At 40.0% G+C, this 17,360-nt stretch overlaps 1 protein-coding gene across 4 annotated transcripts in view; it reads left to right on the top strand.

Annotated features, from left to right (window-relative positions):
- sh3gl2a (SH3 domain containing GRB2 like 2a, endophilin A1) overlaps positions 1-13,571 on the top strand; it is a 40,090-nt gene extending 26,519 nt beyond the window's left edge. The window contains exons 2-11 of one of the 4 annotated variants that reach the window (XM_084342732.1): positions 3,382-3,450; positions 4,336-4,408; positions 5,425-5,568; positions 5,874-6,007; positions 6,126-6,284; positions 7,182-7,285; positions 7,397-7,512; positions 8,719-8,733; positions 10,748-10,759; positions 10,886-13,571. In XM_084342732.1, coding sequence (XP_084198858.1) covers positions 3,382-3,450; positions 4,336-4,408; positions 5,425-5,568; positions 5,874-6,007; positions 6,126-6,284; positions 7,182-7,285; positions 7,397-7,512; positions 8,719-8,733; positions 10,748-10,759; positions 10,886-11,082 — 1,023 coding nt within the window. In that variant the 3' untranslated portion in view covers positions 11,083-13,571. Of the gene's footprint in view, positions 1-3,381; positions 3,451-4,335; positions 4,409-5,424; positions 5,569-5,873; positions 6,008-6,125; positions 6,285-7,181; positions 7,286-7,396; positions 7,513-8,718; positions 8,734-8,877; positions 8,890-10,747; positions 10,760-10,885 lie in introns of all 4 variants that reach the window. The other 3 variants (XM_084342733.1, XM_084342734.1, XM_084342735.1) reach the window with 3 other exon arrangements.
- The last annotated feature ends 3,789 nt before the right edge of the window (positions 13,572-17,360 follow it).

Here is a 17,360-nt window from a genome sequence, read left to right as displayed (position 1 = left end):
TGACGGAGTTGTTTCTCATCCATTTAGCTTAGAAAATAACTGACTTCCACCGACTGCAGAGCCCCTCTCTGTCTACAAGCCAAATAAATAATAGATGTGGGGCACACACGGACCCGTACACACGGATAAGATGAGGTTAAATTTAGACACATGAGATTTCTTCTCTTTTTTTCTCCTTCATTACTTATTACCTCCTCGTGTTACCTGCTATTAGTACATCAACTTTCTAATGAAAGTAAGTGCTTGCTGCTCAAACAAGTTGTGAGATGAGGCAGAAATGTCAACTAGTTCAGCTGGGAAATTGCTCAACTCGGGATGGAACATTAATCATCATCTCTGGGTCAAAATAGAGAAATATCCTGAAACAGCACAAAAATAGCGACTGTGTCATTATGTACTGCCGGTACACACTGCTTCATATTATTAGAAACAGATTAGAGCTCACTTTGATGTTATCCTTCTGTATCTCGGCTCGGATGACTCATTAAAAGCTGCGTGTGTCAGCGTATGTGCCTCAGTTTTTTTTCTATATAAATACCAGTTTTTCTCTAAAAGGACGCCGTGTTTTCTGCACGTTGTGGTTATATATGCATCTGAAACCCAGGTGTACAGCAGTACAGTTAGTGATGAAACAGCCTGGATGAACACCAGAAGTGACGCTGTGTACGTGGCTTGTGTTGGCACAGCTGTGGCTCACACGCACGTAAACATGAACCGTGTCAAATACACGACACTTTCTCCACGCATGCAGACACGTACATTTTCATCTCAACAGCTCGGTTCATCATTGTCTCATATATCCTTAAAGTGAGGTTTGTCGGGGCGAAAAGTAGTGAGATAAATCGCAGGAAGTTAAAGATGCTGAGACACTTCACCTGATAAGCCAGGCACAGGAAGGCACCTGTCTCCATGGCAACCCGCTCAGAAAGGATTTGAAGACATTGTAGTGATGTGCAGGTGAAGCTAATGACAGGAAATGTGACTCCTACTATGTGTGTGTTTTGCATCGCTTGTCAGATATATGAGCTGTTTCACAAGTGGGATCAGAGGAGACTTTGCTAAGATGACTCGCAGAGCACCGATCCTCAGAAAGTCTTACGCTGCATAAACTGTCACAGGCTCAGCCTTATAAACCCCCCGCGCTGTCACAGATCACCCCTCTATGTTTTACCTCTGGAAACATATCTCACTTTCACTCGCTTAATTGCATCTAAATCCCCGTTTTAGGAAGATAATTCGGTCCGACTCTCTCTACAGTACGGAGCCAAGAAATGTTTAAAACTAAAACTGTAAAATCCACTCGTTCTGCCCAAGAAGTGCGTGCATAGTGTGATTTTTTACTGGAGGAAAGACATGCACTGACCTTAGCTTTCACGGTTTCTTTCGTCACGCATTGTGACGTCCCCTGAAAGCCCTTTTTCCTCCCTCAGTCCATCCTCCGAGGGCTGTGTCTGGCCTCGTTGTGTCAGATTGCTGCCCCCTCGAGCCATCTGGTTACATCACACACTGGAGCAGGATGGTGGCAGAGCTGGAAATATAATCAGCAGACAGAGAGACTGAGAGAGAGTGAGAGAGGGGACGGACGGCAGCCCAGAGGAGTTTTTTTTTTCTTTCTGTGTTTATGTCTGTGTGCACGTGGAGCTGTGCCATGTCTGAAGCTATGAGGGCCTTTAGCTCGTTACTGCCCACACTTTATCTGTTCCTCTCTTCCTCTTATCTCCCTCTGCTGCTGCTGCAACTGTCCCCAGCACTGATAGAGAATGTCTGCTGTGCTGAACAGTGAACCAGGCACTGTCATGTCCAAGGGGGGAGCAAACAGACTGCCTTTTGTATAGACAGTTAGAGGAGTGTATGTGCATAAGAATGCAGTATGTACGTACTGTACAAATATGTAAACCTGCAGTATGTGAGTGTGTGTCTTTGTTATTTGTGCATATATTCTCACGTAAAGACTCCAAGTCAAAGCTGAGGGGTCGTGAGATGATCAACAGGATGACTGAGTAAGATGTGGCAGGGGTTGTTTTCAGTAACACTTCATTTGAAGGGATGTGTGTAAGACTGACATGACAGTTGTCATGGCAACCGTACATAGAGCAGGACAATCTGACCTGTAGTTAACGTGTCATCGTGTCATGTCACATTAAACCATCATGTGTGGTTGAGTTTGACATTGGCTGTTATGAGACCATTATAATTGTGTCATGAATATTTTTCTTGACTTTAAGTAAAGTTGTACAGTTTTGGGCTGATCATTACGATGTCATTGAGGTACACATTCAAGTATTTGTACAGGTTTTAGGGAAAAAAGAGAACAAAGTAGTTTAAAAAAAGCCATTTGTGGCTCTAGAAGAAGCTGCGTGTGATCTGATAAATTTCCTCTGGTGATGTTACTCAGTTGCTAAGTTGCATTGTGGGTAATGTAGGCACCAGGTTTTGAAAAGGAGCCCACTGCTCTCGCATTGCACTCCTATAACACTGTTGGACTCATTATGGACAGCTTAAAAGCAAATGATTGAAATCCTGTTCCTCGCATTGGTCTTTCTTTTCAAAACCTGGAGCCTACATCACCCACAATGCAACTTAGCCACTGAGTGACATCACTGGAGGCAATTTATCAGATTACCTGCAGCCACTAAAGGCTTTATACTACTTTTTATAGACTTTTTATGTTAGTCCTCTCCAAGACCTATAAACACACTTTAATGTGTGAAATTGGTGGAGTTACCCTTTAACTGTGTGAGGCCAGTTTGACCACAGGGAAGTATGAAGGGTGATTTAGGGAGTTGTACTTGTTGATAAAGCAAACTAACTGCTAACCACAAAAACCCAGCTTCCTACTGTTATTTTCTGTCATCAAACCGGTTCAACTGATTTTTAGGTGTAAAATGTTGAATATCTTTTTTTTTTTAATCTTTGCAGTCTGCTGCATTGATGGCTGTTTTACTTCTTTGAAGCTCGTTGACACCGATGTGAAGATCACTAACACGCTCCTGACGTTGTTATCTGAGAGCCCTGGTGTTGCTCTGTGAGGTTCACGTGTTATCATTAATGCAATGGGTTTCCGTGATGTGCAGCACACAAGGTCGTGCTGATGTTTGTTTATTTGTTGTCTGACATTATCTTAATGGGAGCAGAGAGGCTGGTTCACACTGCACACGCTGAGAGAGCAAACACTCGCACATTTATCGCTTGCCATGTAATTTACTATTGAACAGCATCTGACTAGTCCTTTTTTATCTCATACATGAGACAGGCTACAGTTTTGAATACCTACATAATGTAATGATATAAACATCGTCTGAGAGATCTTTATTCATATTCGTCAAGCTGATAAAAGCTTCAACCCTAACATGTTTCTTTTTCCTTGCGTTTGTTTTGCAGAAAGTGAGTGAGAAAGTCGGAGGTGCAGAAGGAACGAAGTACGATGAGGACTTCACTGAAATGGAAAAGGCAAGACTGAACTCCTTCTACTATCCTCAGCTGGAAACTAAGATTTCACCCATGTTAATACCTTTAGACTTAGTAGCTGTATTGATTTTTATAGTTTGGACTTGGTTAAAAAAAAAAAAAAAGGATTTAAATGATTGCTTTTTCAAACATTCCTCCTGCAAAATCAGTCTTTACAGCATCTGTTTTTTAGACTCACAACATGATTTGTTGTGGCCATCATTTCACATAATATCACTATTTTTTATAAACACCATTGAATTCAGAATTTCAATGTGTCTTTATATATGTATATTATATCTTTATATATATATTGCAGTTTTCATGTGTGTGTTTGTGTCCTGTGTATGTCAGTATACACAGGACACATGAACATTTTACGTTTTGAGTGATTTCTTAAGATAAAAGTGTGCAGAAGCAGGTGAACTTCAAAGTGAAGTAGATTGAAAGGGATTTAAATAAAGAGGACGAGGAGAAAAGGTGTGTGTGTGTGTGTGTGTGTGTGTGTGTGTGTGTTGTATATGTTGCCTGCCTGAAAACATCATTGCCCTGAATAACATACGTACATGTGAGTGCTGTTGTATTTTAAGCATCATCGCATGTTGCGTGTGTGTGTACTTACATGCAGAGCTGACCACACTGAACAACAACAGAAAAAGCTCTCATCTCTGCCCGTCTCTCTCGCACCACCACGCTGCACAACAAAAATACTTTTTTCTTTTTTTATCCCACTATCAGATGACGGGTTCATAGATCCATAAATTATGTTGCTGTTATATTTCTCTCATCCCGCCCCACAATCTTTCTACCATCACCTATTTAACTGATATTTCTGCTCCTTCTCCTTCTGTCTCCTTCCACGTGTTGTTTCCACGTTGCGGTTTACAGAAAATGGACACCACCGCTCGGGCAGTGCTGGACATCATGACCAAGACGACTGAGTATCTGCAGCCGAACCCAGGTGACATAAACCGGCTGTGTATGATGATAATCTGATGTTTATTTGGATCCTCGAAGAGTCGATATTATAATTGTTAAAGAATAATATTTGGAAAATATACTTTATTGAACATATTATATGTACATATGATCGTTTACCTACACACGCTCATATAGTCACATATATATAATGTACATCTATTCATACACATACCTATATTATCAACAGTGCAGTGATGTATGTTTACAGCTGCTTTCAACCAGTACTACCACTGTACTAGTAATCCTTTAAGCACATTATTGTAATGACTTCCTTATGTAATTGTCCTGAAGCCGATGCCCAATTCAAGTTCTCACTCAGGGTTATCGCATTTTCATGAAATAAATTAAGCTTCAGGGAAAACAGCACAGCAGAGGCCTCGTATTTAAGGTGTGATCTGACTGTTTGGACCACCATCTAATAATTAGATGAATCAAGACACAAGATATTTTAGGATTCAGCCCAGCAGATGTAATTGACTGATCGATCCTGTTGTGCGTTCGCTTTGAGGTAATTAGACGCAGCATGTGGCGATGACAGGGAGAAAAGGAAACTGTCTTCTTACAAAGTGGGAATGCCCGAGGCAGAGGGCCAAGACAAATAAAAAAAGTCTGAATTGAAATGAACAGCTGGACTTTTATCAGCAGCTCCTAAGTTTTTAGTGTCAATTTAAAAAGGTCTCTGCCTCATCCTGAAATCTGCATGTGCATAACAGTTTATCATGGATGCCCATTGGCCTTTTAAACCTTTCATAGTGAAACCAAATATGTTCTCATATTATATTACAGCAGCCTGTCCCATTACTATAATATCTGTTTAGAAAGATCGAAACTCGCTCAAGGAAAAAGCTCAAAATCATCTGTAAACAACAGAATCACAAACAAGCATTTTGAGTCATTTTGCGTCGCAGGCATTTTGTCTTCAGATCACAAAACATAAAACTTATCCTAACATTTAGCCCAGTGGTGTTTGATTTCATTACCGCTTTGCCTTCACAGCCACCAGAGCTAAGATGAGCATGATCAACTCCATGTCACGTATGCGGGGACAGGAGAAGGGACCCGGCTACACACAGACGGAGACCATCCTGGGAGAGTCCATGACGAGGTTTGGCAGGGAGCTCGGAGAGGAATCGAACTTCGGTGAGCTGCGGCAGCACAAGCACTTTTTTAAAATGCCTGGCATAAATTTTATTCCCTCAAGGATGCAGTAACAATGATATGAAAAATGCATGAGCCTGTTTTCCAGACAAGAGGCCTGAAGTTTGCTTTATTCAGTTCACAAGTGAAGGCTTTAAAATGCTGTTTGGAGAGAAATACCTGCCTTCACAATCTGCTGTTGACTCTAATTAGTGTTCACAACCTTTTTCACACTACACGCTGACTGCTGTGTGCTGTTCATGTGTTTTTTTGCGCTTGTATCTAAATGTGTCTTTTATTTTTCCTAGGCATTGCTCTGATTGATGCTGGAGAAGCCATGCGTGAGCTTGGAGAGGTTAAGGACGCTCTGGACATGGAGGTGAAGCAGAACTTCATCGATCCACTGCAGAACCTCCATGAAAAAGATCTGAAGGAGATTCAGGTACGAGCGCAGAGCTTTGATGCACAAACAAACAAACAAACAAACAAACAAACAACAAAAATAGATAATCGATCTCTTGGTCAAGAATTCCCATTTATTTTTGGGTCTTCTTTTGCAGCATCACCTGAAGAAAATGGAGGGTCGCCGTCTGGACTTTGACTATAAGAAGAAACGTCAGGGCAAAGTGAATGAGGACGAGATCAAACAAGCACTAGAGAAATTCGACGACTCCAAGGAGATTGCTGAGCAGAGCATGTTCAACCTGTTGGAGAGTGATGTAAGGATGATTTCACTTCACTTTACTTGCTGTTGTGGCCTGCAACCACAACCATTCCCTTTTGCCCCTTTGTCCTCCTCAAACCATGGCAATCAAGAAGGGGTCCTGATCTTGCTCTGATTACATTTAATGGGAAACAGAAAAGGAACTGAATGTATGAAACATGACTCTATTATTCAGTGCTAATGTTTCTGTGTCTGCTGAATGTGGCAACAGGCTACAATTTATTTGCATAACAACCCAAAAGCGAGTCATTGTTTATCTGGTCATAAAACCCTATAAATACTTCCCTCAGGCTGACTAGTTGATCTTGAACGTTGGCAGAACAATCTCACCATAAGGTGCCTTAGCAGCTTTTCTTGAGCTCTCTATCCTATCACACAATCTGCCTCGGATTAAGCATTTTAAGGACTTCTTGTCTTAAAGGAGCAATTTGTAAGATATGGCCAGAATTTTTAGATAAAACTGAAGCAACAGCATTGTTATGATGTTATGTCAAAGATTTCTATGAACTGTGTCGCAGAGATACAGTATCCGCTGAAGTTAGCATGCTAACCAGCTAGCCCATAAGGGAAATTCTCCCTGTTGAAATGTGAGGGTTGCTGATTCTCTGAAGGATTACAGACTCGGTGTGATGAATCAGATCTATTTAATATTTAAGACCCAAGCATTGTGTAGCAGATTGTCTTGACTTTTGTACTGTCAGGTAACAACAGGACAACACATGCAGACCTCATGACAAAGCTGACTTCATACATTCTGGTGTTGATCATGTGATACAATCTAAAGCTCCAGAACAACTGCTAATGGACCTTGTAGCGAGATTGTTTTACAGGTGCGATGTATCAGCTGATATAGTGTCAGTGTGTAACAGTAGACCATGCGTATCTTTAACAGATTGAACAGGTGAGCCAGCTCGCTGCACTGGTCCAGGCTCAGGTAGAGTACCACACCCGGGCTGCTGAGATCCTCACACAGCTCTCCAGCAAGATGGACGAACGGTCAGTACTCACACTTCCTGCGTTTTCGTTTTACCGTACGTCACCAGATGTATATATACAATGTAGAATCTGTTACGCTCACTGATGGATTCTGCGTCTTCCGCTTTGCAGGATAAGGGAAACTTCTAACAAGCCGAGGAAAGAGTACGCCCCTAAACCACGTCCGTCTATGGACTTCTCCATCAGTGAGAACCACAATGGAGGCATCCACAGTGCTCGCTCTCCAGGTAAGACCCAGACTACAAAGCTCGTTGTTCAGAAACATGTCCAGAAACTATTCCTGGTGCTGTGTATACACTGTGGTGTCTGATTGGAGACTCTCAGAAGATTCTGTTTCAACTAATTCGAAGACAAAACCATAAAAAAGTATGCAGTAGTATATGCCTCGAAAGGAAAGTTTCTGGACTAGCTTCTATTAATTCATGATTTTTTTTCCTTTAACAACCCTCGCTCTGTTTTTTCATTTTTACTGTAAATTCTCAAATAAAAGCCAATACTGATGCTGCTGGGTCATGTGACAAATAAGTGCCAAGAGAAAAACAAAGAAGAGTAACGTGGCTGATAAGGGTAAAGTTACAGTAATCTATATGGCCATGCTTCCATCAACGTATTTTTCTGTGCATTCTTGAAGTATTGCCAATTTGCAAAAAAAGTTTTCACACTTGATTGAGTTGGGTTTTTTTTGCCTTTTTCAAAAGAGGGTTAATGGGAGATGGAAACAGATATTCTCATAAGATTACTTTTAATTCCCACATTCCCTCTAAAATGCCAACGTGACTGGTTTTGTCTCTTCTTCTTTGATATTTATTGGCAGTTGGCAAACAACTGGTTTTGTTTCCGATTAGCAACCTCTACTTCTTCTACTGTTTATTACAACCCTGCCATCAACCATCTTCTGACAGAACTACACTTTGTGTAGCCTGTTTTATTTGTTCAATACCAGTTTATGGAAATGCTTCTAATCCTCTTTGTTTTTTCTCTTTTGTGCGACGTTTCAAAAGTTCACTTCAAATTAGCTCGACAGTGAAATGGAAACAGCTGTTGAGAACCTGATTATTTTTTTATTATAGTTATTATATAAGTATAAGCAAAGCCAGACCCAACAATACAAAGCAACTTACATACCTGATGCACATTAGATCTAAATTAACAGGGACAAAATTGCAGAATAGCAGAAGAGACACGTGAATCTTTTATTATAGAAAGATCTTGTGAAAGAGGTGATCACAAATAAAACCTTGGTGCCTTTATAGAAAGGCAAATATTTGAGAATTTACAGTGTATTTACTGTGTTTGCTAATTTTCTTTTTTTCCCAGCTCTTTCCCAACACATCAGTTATTACCTACTAAACAGAAAATTCATCAGTCCAGAACTGAATAACACAACTGTGCACTCTTCTCTTTCCTCTTATGATTTTTGGTTATTCTTCCAGGGGCGAGGTCTCCAGGTGAGCCAGGTCAAACTTATCTGTCGATATTATTTCTCCATCTGTGTGCTCATGAATTCATTTCTTCAATAAAATCCTTTCATTTAAACTTCTTCTACTGCTTTTTCTGTCTCCCTCGTGTCGTCCCCTCTTCCCTCTTTGCAGCAAGGTCTCCAGGTGAGACAAAAGTGAACCTCCGGAGAGATACAACAATATCTCTTCCATCACTTTCTCTTTTTTTGTCCATTTCTCTTTCTGTTTGTCTCTTCGTTATGAGAAAATTGTTGATCTCAAATGATACAAACAGCAGAAAAACAAGTGCCGTCTGCTCACTGTACAAAGAGACCTACAGTAACAATGCGAATCTTACCAGCGGACGAGCATTTGCTGTTTCTGTTTTGTTCACTTGTCAATCTTCCGGTCTGTCTTATCCTCTTGTTTCTTTGTCTGCCGGCCGCTCTTTTTCAATCCGTTGAACGTGTGTTTCTCCTCGCTCTGTTTATTGACCTTTTCATCGACGCGCCTTCCGTACTTACCCATCAATTCATCATTTATCCATCAAGAAAATGCTATCGAACATAAACACTTCAGCTCTTTGTTCACCTTTGTTTTCTGCTTTCCCCTTTGCAGCAAGATCTCCAGGTGAGCAAGAGTGACTTGGGAAGAGATGCAAAATCTCTCTATCACTCTTATTTTAATCCTTACTTAAATGAACTTTTGTTGAAGTATATTTTTTGTCTGCATTTTTTGTTCGCAGTGCAGCTCGTCTGCAGTGCTGTTTCTGTCTAACCCCTGGTTTCTCTTATGTCACTAATTTTTTATCAAATTGCTCATCTTTCCTTAATTGTAAAAGAGATAGCTTGACATTATGGGAAATGATTTGCTAATATGAGAAGATTCTTACTAGCTTAGCATACAGACTGGAAACAGGAAGGTAGTGGCACAAGAATGGCAAAGTTCAGCCAGTATTTCTCAACACTGAAACGCTATCTTGACAGCTGTGAGTACTAACAACAGCCATGTTTGTTGTTAATGTTCATTATGATACAATATTTGGTGTTTTCTTACACATGAATGAGACATGACAACGATGTGTTTTGCTTCTCGTTGGAGGGTGTGGTGTTTATTTAATCGGGCTTATTCTTGCTGGTTTCTCTAATTTTACTAACCCCAGCTTCAGTTTGTTATACAGTGCGTTTGTGTGAGACTACTAACTTCTGGAGTCTCAGCCTTTTACCTGACAAGTGCTCAGAGCCAAAAAATAGTCAAAGGGTGAATTCTCATTTTTACACTTCCTTTTGGAACAGATTAAAGAAATAACACATACCGTGTTATATAACAGGGCTACCAGCTTGAATTTATGTCTTTAACTGATGACACGCTTCCCTTTAGTCGATGAAATACAAAAAGCAGTGGGCTGACCTAAGCTGTGACTAGTGGTCACAGGAGTGCCTGTGAAACGGAGGATAAACACAGATCATTTCCTATAAATTCTTCACAATAAAAGTCCCACGCTACTTTTGCGACTGTTTTTCCATCACACAGCACCGCAGGTAAAACAAGTTGTTTATCTGTTGGATGTGAACTGTTTGCAAAGGCGCAGTAAGAGTTTGTTATCTTGAGCTCTTCATCTGGAATCTCGCTGTGGCTGTTTCTGCTTTTACGCCTGTGGAATAACAAGGAGAAAGGGTACAAACACAAACACAAACTGAATTCCTTGTGTTCAGTAGGAAGGCAAATCAGCCCAGCATAGTTAGCTCCACGTGCCCTATATGTTTACTTGTGTTTCCAGTCTTTATGCTAAGCTCAGCTAGTCGGCTGCAACTTTAACAGACAGATATGAGATGGATTGATCCTCTTATCTGAATCTCCACCAGAAAAAGATTGAGCGTATTTCCCAAAATGTAGAACACTTCCTTTGAACATTGAATGCCTCATTATTATTTTCCTGTCACTGATGCTCATGTTATCTTTCTTTTGCTTTGTCTCCTCCCTCCTCCTCTCTGCTTCTTCCCCTTCTCTTCCACTCTTTCAGCCAGGTCTCCAGGTGAGCCTTTCACAAGCTTTTCTTGTGATGTGTCTTTGTGTCTCTAATCTATATGCAGCATCCAATCTCCTCTTCTGTCCGCTAACTCTCCTTTTGTGCTCTTATCTCTCCAACTCTTTCCCCCAGCCCCTATGGACCAGCCCTGCTGTCGCGCACTCTATGACTTCGACCCAGAGAACGAAGGTGAGCTAGGCTTCAAGGAAGGCGACATCATCACCCTGACCAATAAGATCGATGACAACTGGTACGAGGGAATGCTGCACGGCAACTCCGGCTTCTTCCCCATCAACTATGTGGATATCCTGGTGCCGCTGCCTCACTAGGACGTCACCACGTCCTGCTGTGTCTGCAAAGGTGGCAAATCCTGGCCTCTGGTTCCTTTCCCCCCCCCGAGTATTCCCAGTAACCTTTCTCCTAAACATTCCTACCAACCACCTGTACTCCGCTTTAAAGGAGTCGAAACAGCAACAACACAATAACGAATGAAAATGCGAACAAAGATTGACGGCAAATTAACGCAAGTATGCACCAATTGAGAGTAAAAACGAGAAATGAGGGAAAATCTGCATTGATGTCGTTGCTTCCCCTTATCCCAGGAGGCACTTTTAGGCTTCCGTAGTCATTTTATCCATTTCTGTCCCGGCTTTTGTCTCAGTTTACGTTGGCTGTCAGTCCGTCATAAGTTTATCAGAGGAGCTTTACAAAAATCACACTTTCTCTAATTCACTGTACTTTGTGAAAAAAAAAACCTCTACAGTAGTTAGAATCTTTTCTCTCACATACTAGGAAAAAAAAAATCGGTCCACGTGCTTCATGTTTGTTAGAGACTCTAGGTCAAGCATGGTTTCAAGTGTTTAACGTTTTCTCTTATTAAAAAAAAAAATATGTTGAGCTGATTTTGTTTCGTTTTGAAATATTCCTTTTTTTTTTAAATCGGTAATCGTCTCTCGGCATGCTCGGGCTCACGTCCCTGTCGTGCTCCATAAACATTCGTTCCAAAGGACGTCTTCACCTTTTAACTATTCAGAGTTTTGACAGAAGTTGTAGGCAGATTCATCTAGCTGATGACTAACAACCAGGATTACCCATCGTACTTTTATATTTAATTTTTTTACATATCAACATGTGCGCGTGACTGCTCGTATGTGATTTAGATACCAAAGTTACCTGCAAAAAAAACCAACACGAATCGACTCCAGTTTTAGCTTCGAGATTTAAAGACATCATGGTGTCGGTACATCAGTTCGATGCAACAGGGTGAAGCTCGCAATCTCTAGTTCTTTGGTATTTTCATCAAGAGGAGAGAAACTGTATTCTTAAGTATGTGACATTACATATCTGAGCCAGTGATTAGTGGAGTGATGACATGATTTGCAAAAAAAACAAAAAAAAACACAAGTTGTGAAGTTTAAACTGTTTAAAGTGACGTAAGAAAACTATGGTGCATACGTTTCAATCCTCCGACGTGTATTTTATCAGCAGCTTGTGTGAAAAATGGTTGATGTATTGTGATATATAAACTTATAGGACTTAACTGCTCGTTGGGGCAACTGTTGTTTCTGCAGCTGAAGGCGTAGCTCCTTTTTCTTGCTGCATCCCTACTAGACCAATTAGTATTCTGTAGTTTAGCTGTCTATAAGCCATTGATTAAGATGAAACTAGACATAGCCAGGAGTGAACAAATGGCTGAACGGAATGAGAAATTACTTCTTTTTGTCTCGGTGGAAATGTTTTATTAATTGGAATGATGCAACTTACACTAAAAACCCTTTTCGCCAACATAATGTGGACTAAAAGCGGCTGGTTTACCCTTTTCATGTCTCAGAAAAAAATGCTATAATGTAAAATTTCCCCTGACCCTGGTTGTATGCGTATTGTGTGGGATTTTTGTCCCTTCTTTAACTGATGTACTGATAATCTAGAGATCAAACCAACCTCACTTAGTACAGTACATGTTTCAGTCAGCTGAGCACTTCCCCGGGGGTTTCATTCTCTGCAATGTCGACGATGTATTAACCCTCCTGCAGAGTAGTCTGTGCAGCGGTGAAACTGTTTTTTTTTTTTCACCCATCTTGTTGTAATGTTGTGCGTGTGTTTTCGGGGGAGGGGTGCGTATTTGGGTTTGCATACTGTACGTGTTATGCACAGGGACGGGGCTGCAGAGGACCTCTGGTGGAGGTATTTAAGATATACTGTCTCTGACAGTGTTCAACATTAAAACAAACATGGATGTCTCTTTAATCAAAGGACCAATTCATTATATTCAGTGGAATTACAATAAATTATGCAAAATCAACTGATATCCCATATTAAGTGTTTTTTTTTAAAGGGAAGCACAACTTTAACAGACAGTATACTTTGGGGAGAATAATGATACAGTTTGAAGGTCATGTATTTATTTTTTTTAAAGGCGATACAAATCCTTTCTTCTTTTTCTCTTTCACTTTTTTTTTTAACAATCTTGTGTATCTTTGCCCTCAATGAGGACTGTACAGCTTTTCTGTGTTTTGTTTTCACCTTGTGTGTATAGTCGCGCATCTACAGTAACGTATCTTATTTTTGTAACTGTGACAAAAGTATACACATACAGTATAGATGTATATATACAGTATATTATCCAGAAGCAATGTGAAAGGAGGGATTCTCTGTGCTGCACATGATTGTCTTTGGATTGTTTTTCGTTTTGTTTGTTTGTTTCTCCGTTTTCGTTTTTCTTTTATTCTTGCACTGGATTCTAAGACTCTATGCTTGATGTAAAGAAACAAATGTGATAAGTCAATGTAATTTATTCAAATAAATACCAAGAAATAGTTATTGACCTCCAGTCTTTCTGTTCACACATGCACACACCTCAACCTCGCAGGTAGAAATCTGATTCAAAACCTGATCTATATGTGAAATCATTTGAAATCATCCTTCAAACCATCTAGTTTACCTCACCACTATCCCTAGCTGTTGTTTTCAGAATATGGAGGAGACGCAGCAGGGACTTGGCACAGCGAATAGATGAAGAAGCTAGATGCATTATTCATTTTCCTGGTGGATTCTTTCATGTCCTCTCGCAAGAAGCCAAACAGAAAAAATAGGTCAGGTAAGAAACTCTCCTTTGTACCTCCAACACGACTGAAGCGTCTTAATAATCCTGTCAGTGCAACGTTATCAAAGTCAAGACTTCAAGCATCTTAAAGGCTCCAAGAGACATTAAACATATACACGTGTAAGCTGGGATATAAAATGCAAACATTGTACAATATTTACTGTACAAACAAAGATTTACAGTGGAGCCGTAGTAGTCACTGTAAATCAGTTGCATCAGCAGTTATGGACGTAACAAAGTAAATCTGGTAAAGATGCACTCTTAAGTAAAGTACAAGTACTGTAACATTGTACTCAAGTATTTCCATATTACTGTTTACTTTTCTCCACAGATCAGAGGAAGATATTGTGCTTTACTCCACTACATTTATCTGACAGTTAAAGTAACTAGTTACTTCCTAATTTAAGTTTTATATTCAGAACGTAATTACTGTTTAAAAATATGATGCGACATTACAGATTAAACTAAGCAGTAATTAGCTGAAACTTGCAGATAAATGCATCAGACATAATACTAAATGAGAGTACAAATGTTAATATCACATGGACAGGGGCCTTTTTTCAACATATAAAGGACTTTGACATTCACATAATGGAGCTTTTTTTTTTTTATTGTTGTATTATGACTTTCATTTAACCTGCAATAACTCGTATTGGCTACTTGAGGGGTAGTGGAAACATATTGTGAACAACATTCATATTATCATAATGACCTTTTAAGTTTAAGTAAACTTTTTCTTATTTGCACTTTCAGCAGTTACTGAGCAACATTATCAATAATTTGGAGTTGTATTGCAGGTCACCTCTTTTAGCTCTGATTTTGGTCTCCACCACCTCCCAAGGGACACATCTGGTACTTAAGCTGCTAAATGCTCCACTAAGTTCACCAGCTAGACACTAACTGTGTCTTTCTGCTGTTTGCTGCTGAGACGAGTAATGTAGAGTGGTTATTTAGAGCTTTTTTGCTGAAACGAACGCTGAGCGAGGAGGAAATTGAAACAACAGTAAAGGTGCAACCAAAGAGCTAAACAATGACCTGAAACTCGCTATGAAGCTGAGAGGAACTTCAGATTCAGGGGATAATTCTTTGTCACTACTGACGTAAATACAAAACCCATGTCTGTAACAATTTCACAGATGTAATGTAGGTGCTGACTACAAACAAAACTCATTGCATCACAACAATGTGATGTGTCTAAAACTTGTATGTATCGCTGTGATCCTACCCTCTCACTCTCTCACTGAAGAGCAGAAACAAGTGATAGCTGTGACAAACACCATTCACCCTATAACAAGACACTGTACCATCAAAATGTTTTTAAAGCTGTTATTTTAAGGTTAAACAATTGTATAATGTTGCTTTAAGCATGACTGACTGTTTATGATTTGTATTCTGATTATCATAAATCGCTTTCTTATTCAAGTCATCTCAAGATACTATGATGACACTGTAATGCTGCTGTTGTTCGTCAGATAAAAGGAGCTGACATTGTGAAAACAGGAAGCTATAACTGTACGACAGTTAACATCTGACATGAAGTGACAACTTTTGGTCTCCACCCATTATCTGTCACCACCAGTCAATCTGGCTACACCCTCGCTTCATGCATCCAGTTTAACCCTCAAGTCTCATCATTGTGGCACACACGTGTTACACACACTTGTGTTGTAAAAAAAATATCGATACGCATCAATTCTGAATATTTGAAACGTGTTTTCACTTTCCTCTCCTGCTCTCTAAAATTATACGCCCCCAATGTGGTTTAAATTTTTCCCAAAGTGTCAAACATGGTGTCAAATATCGATATTTTTCAAGGTATTGTATCGAAGTTACATTTCCAGTATTGTGACAACACTAATACACACACACACACAATAACACACCTCTCTGCCGCGTTGACATTACTAATTTAATGGGGGTCAGCGAAGTCTTTAGAGCAGCATCAGAGCATGTCGCCCTCATAGTCACACACCCTGTGCCATGTCGCTCCACTGATAACCACAAATATAGACATAGCCTGCACTTTGTTTGACGTGGCGCATGTGAGATGAATCTACAAACACTTACGATAACCGCAATCTACGGTACCTGGCATTGTTATATGTGTACAGGTGGATATTGTGGATATAGGGCGTCTCCTGATAGAAGTTGTTTATGAAACAGTGCCAGCCATCTGCCTGAGCCTCTGCTGCTGCTGCTGCTGTTAAACATTGTGGTAAAGCACCCTCTAGTGGTGGCAAACTCACACTGCTCAGTGTGGAGGTTAGAAAACAAGGATCACAGATAATGACGGGTGTTTATATCTTCTTCTTTCTTCCTTTTTGTCTCTTGCAAACGTCATACGCCTGAGCTATAAGAGGAGGGAAGAGAGAAGAAAAGTGTGACCTATATTAAACAGAAGTGTCCCACAGTCTTAGTCATTTGTCCCTTTTCCTTTGGATTCGATCACTGGGGAAGATATTTATCATAAGGCTGCCAAAGATCCATGAATCTGTCGTTATTTAATTTTGGTACTGAGCCTTTCTGCTGAACCAGTGTGCTTAAGTAGAAGGTCAGTGTGCAGTTCATCAGCTTAGACCAACACGACTTCAACCTTCTCTTGCAGTCGGTATTTTTGTAATTGAAGGCAGAAAAAAAAACTGGACTACTTAACTGAAGACAGAAAAAGAGCTGAGGGTAGTGGCTCAAGAACAGAAAGAGTTTGCACACTTACATCTATCGTAACGCTCATTTAATTCCTTTATAAAAAATGTCTACGTGTATATGGAAGTCAGATATTCATAAGTCTGATGCAACCTTTTTTATTTGAAATTGTGAAGATTTTCCACACATGTTGTCTTTTTGCGCTTAATACTTAAAATAAGAGGAGGCGACTCCTGGTATTTTTTTTAGGAACTAAGCAATTTGTCAATTAAATGATTAGTTGACCGACAGAAAATGAATCTATAACTATATTGGAAACTGATTAATCATCTAGCATTTATGACCTTTTCCTTGTTCCTGCCTCTTTGTTTGCTGCTTTGATGACGTCACCTTGGACTTGGCATTTTCCATTATTTTCTAACATTTTACAAACAAATATTAAGGCATTAATCAGGGAGTAGAAGGTCGTTTGTAATTTCTTTGACAAAGACCACGACAACAAAGCCCTCGAATTTGGATTCAGAGTTATAGTTTTGAACAGGACGTCAGTCTAGACTCTCAATTGATTAACTGCAATTATTTTCATTGACAATATAATTCTGACAACTATTTTTGCAGCTAGATGCTCTCAGGATAATAATGACAAAATGCCCATTCTGATGCAAACAGTTGGTTTTTTTTGTCTGACCAAGAGTCCAGTGCTTACCCCATCAATTTAGCATTTTACTCCTAGAACACTGTCTGCCTGGTGCCTACATTACCCACAATGCACAACCAACAACTTTATTGGAGCACTGTGTGTGCTAATTTAGCCTCGAGTCGCTAGCAGAATGCAGAAATCTTTTCTAACTCCACACCTCC

Source organism: Pagrus pagrus (genome assembly GCF_965226575.1).
Source record: "Pagrus pagrus genome assembly, chromosome: 2".
Lineage (NCBI taxonomy): Eukaryota > Metazoa > Chordata > Actinopteri > Spariformes > Sparidae > Pagrus > Pagrus pagrus.
The sequence above is the reverse complement of the archived record's forward strand: the minus strand, read 5'-3'. Positions and strand labels throughout refer to the sequence as shown.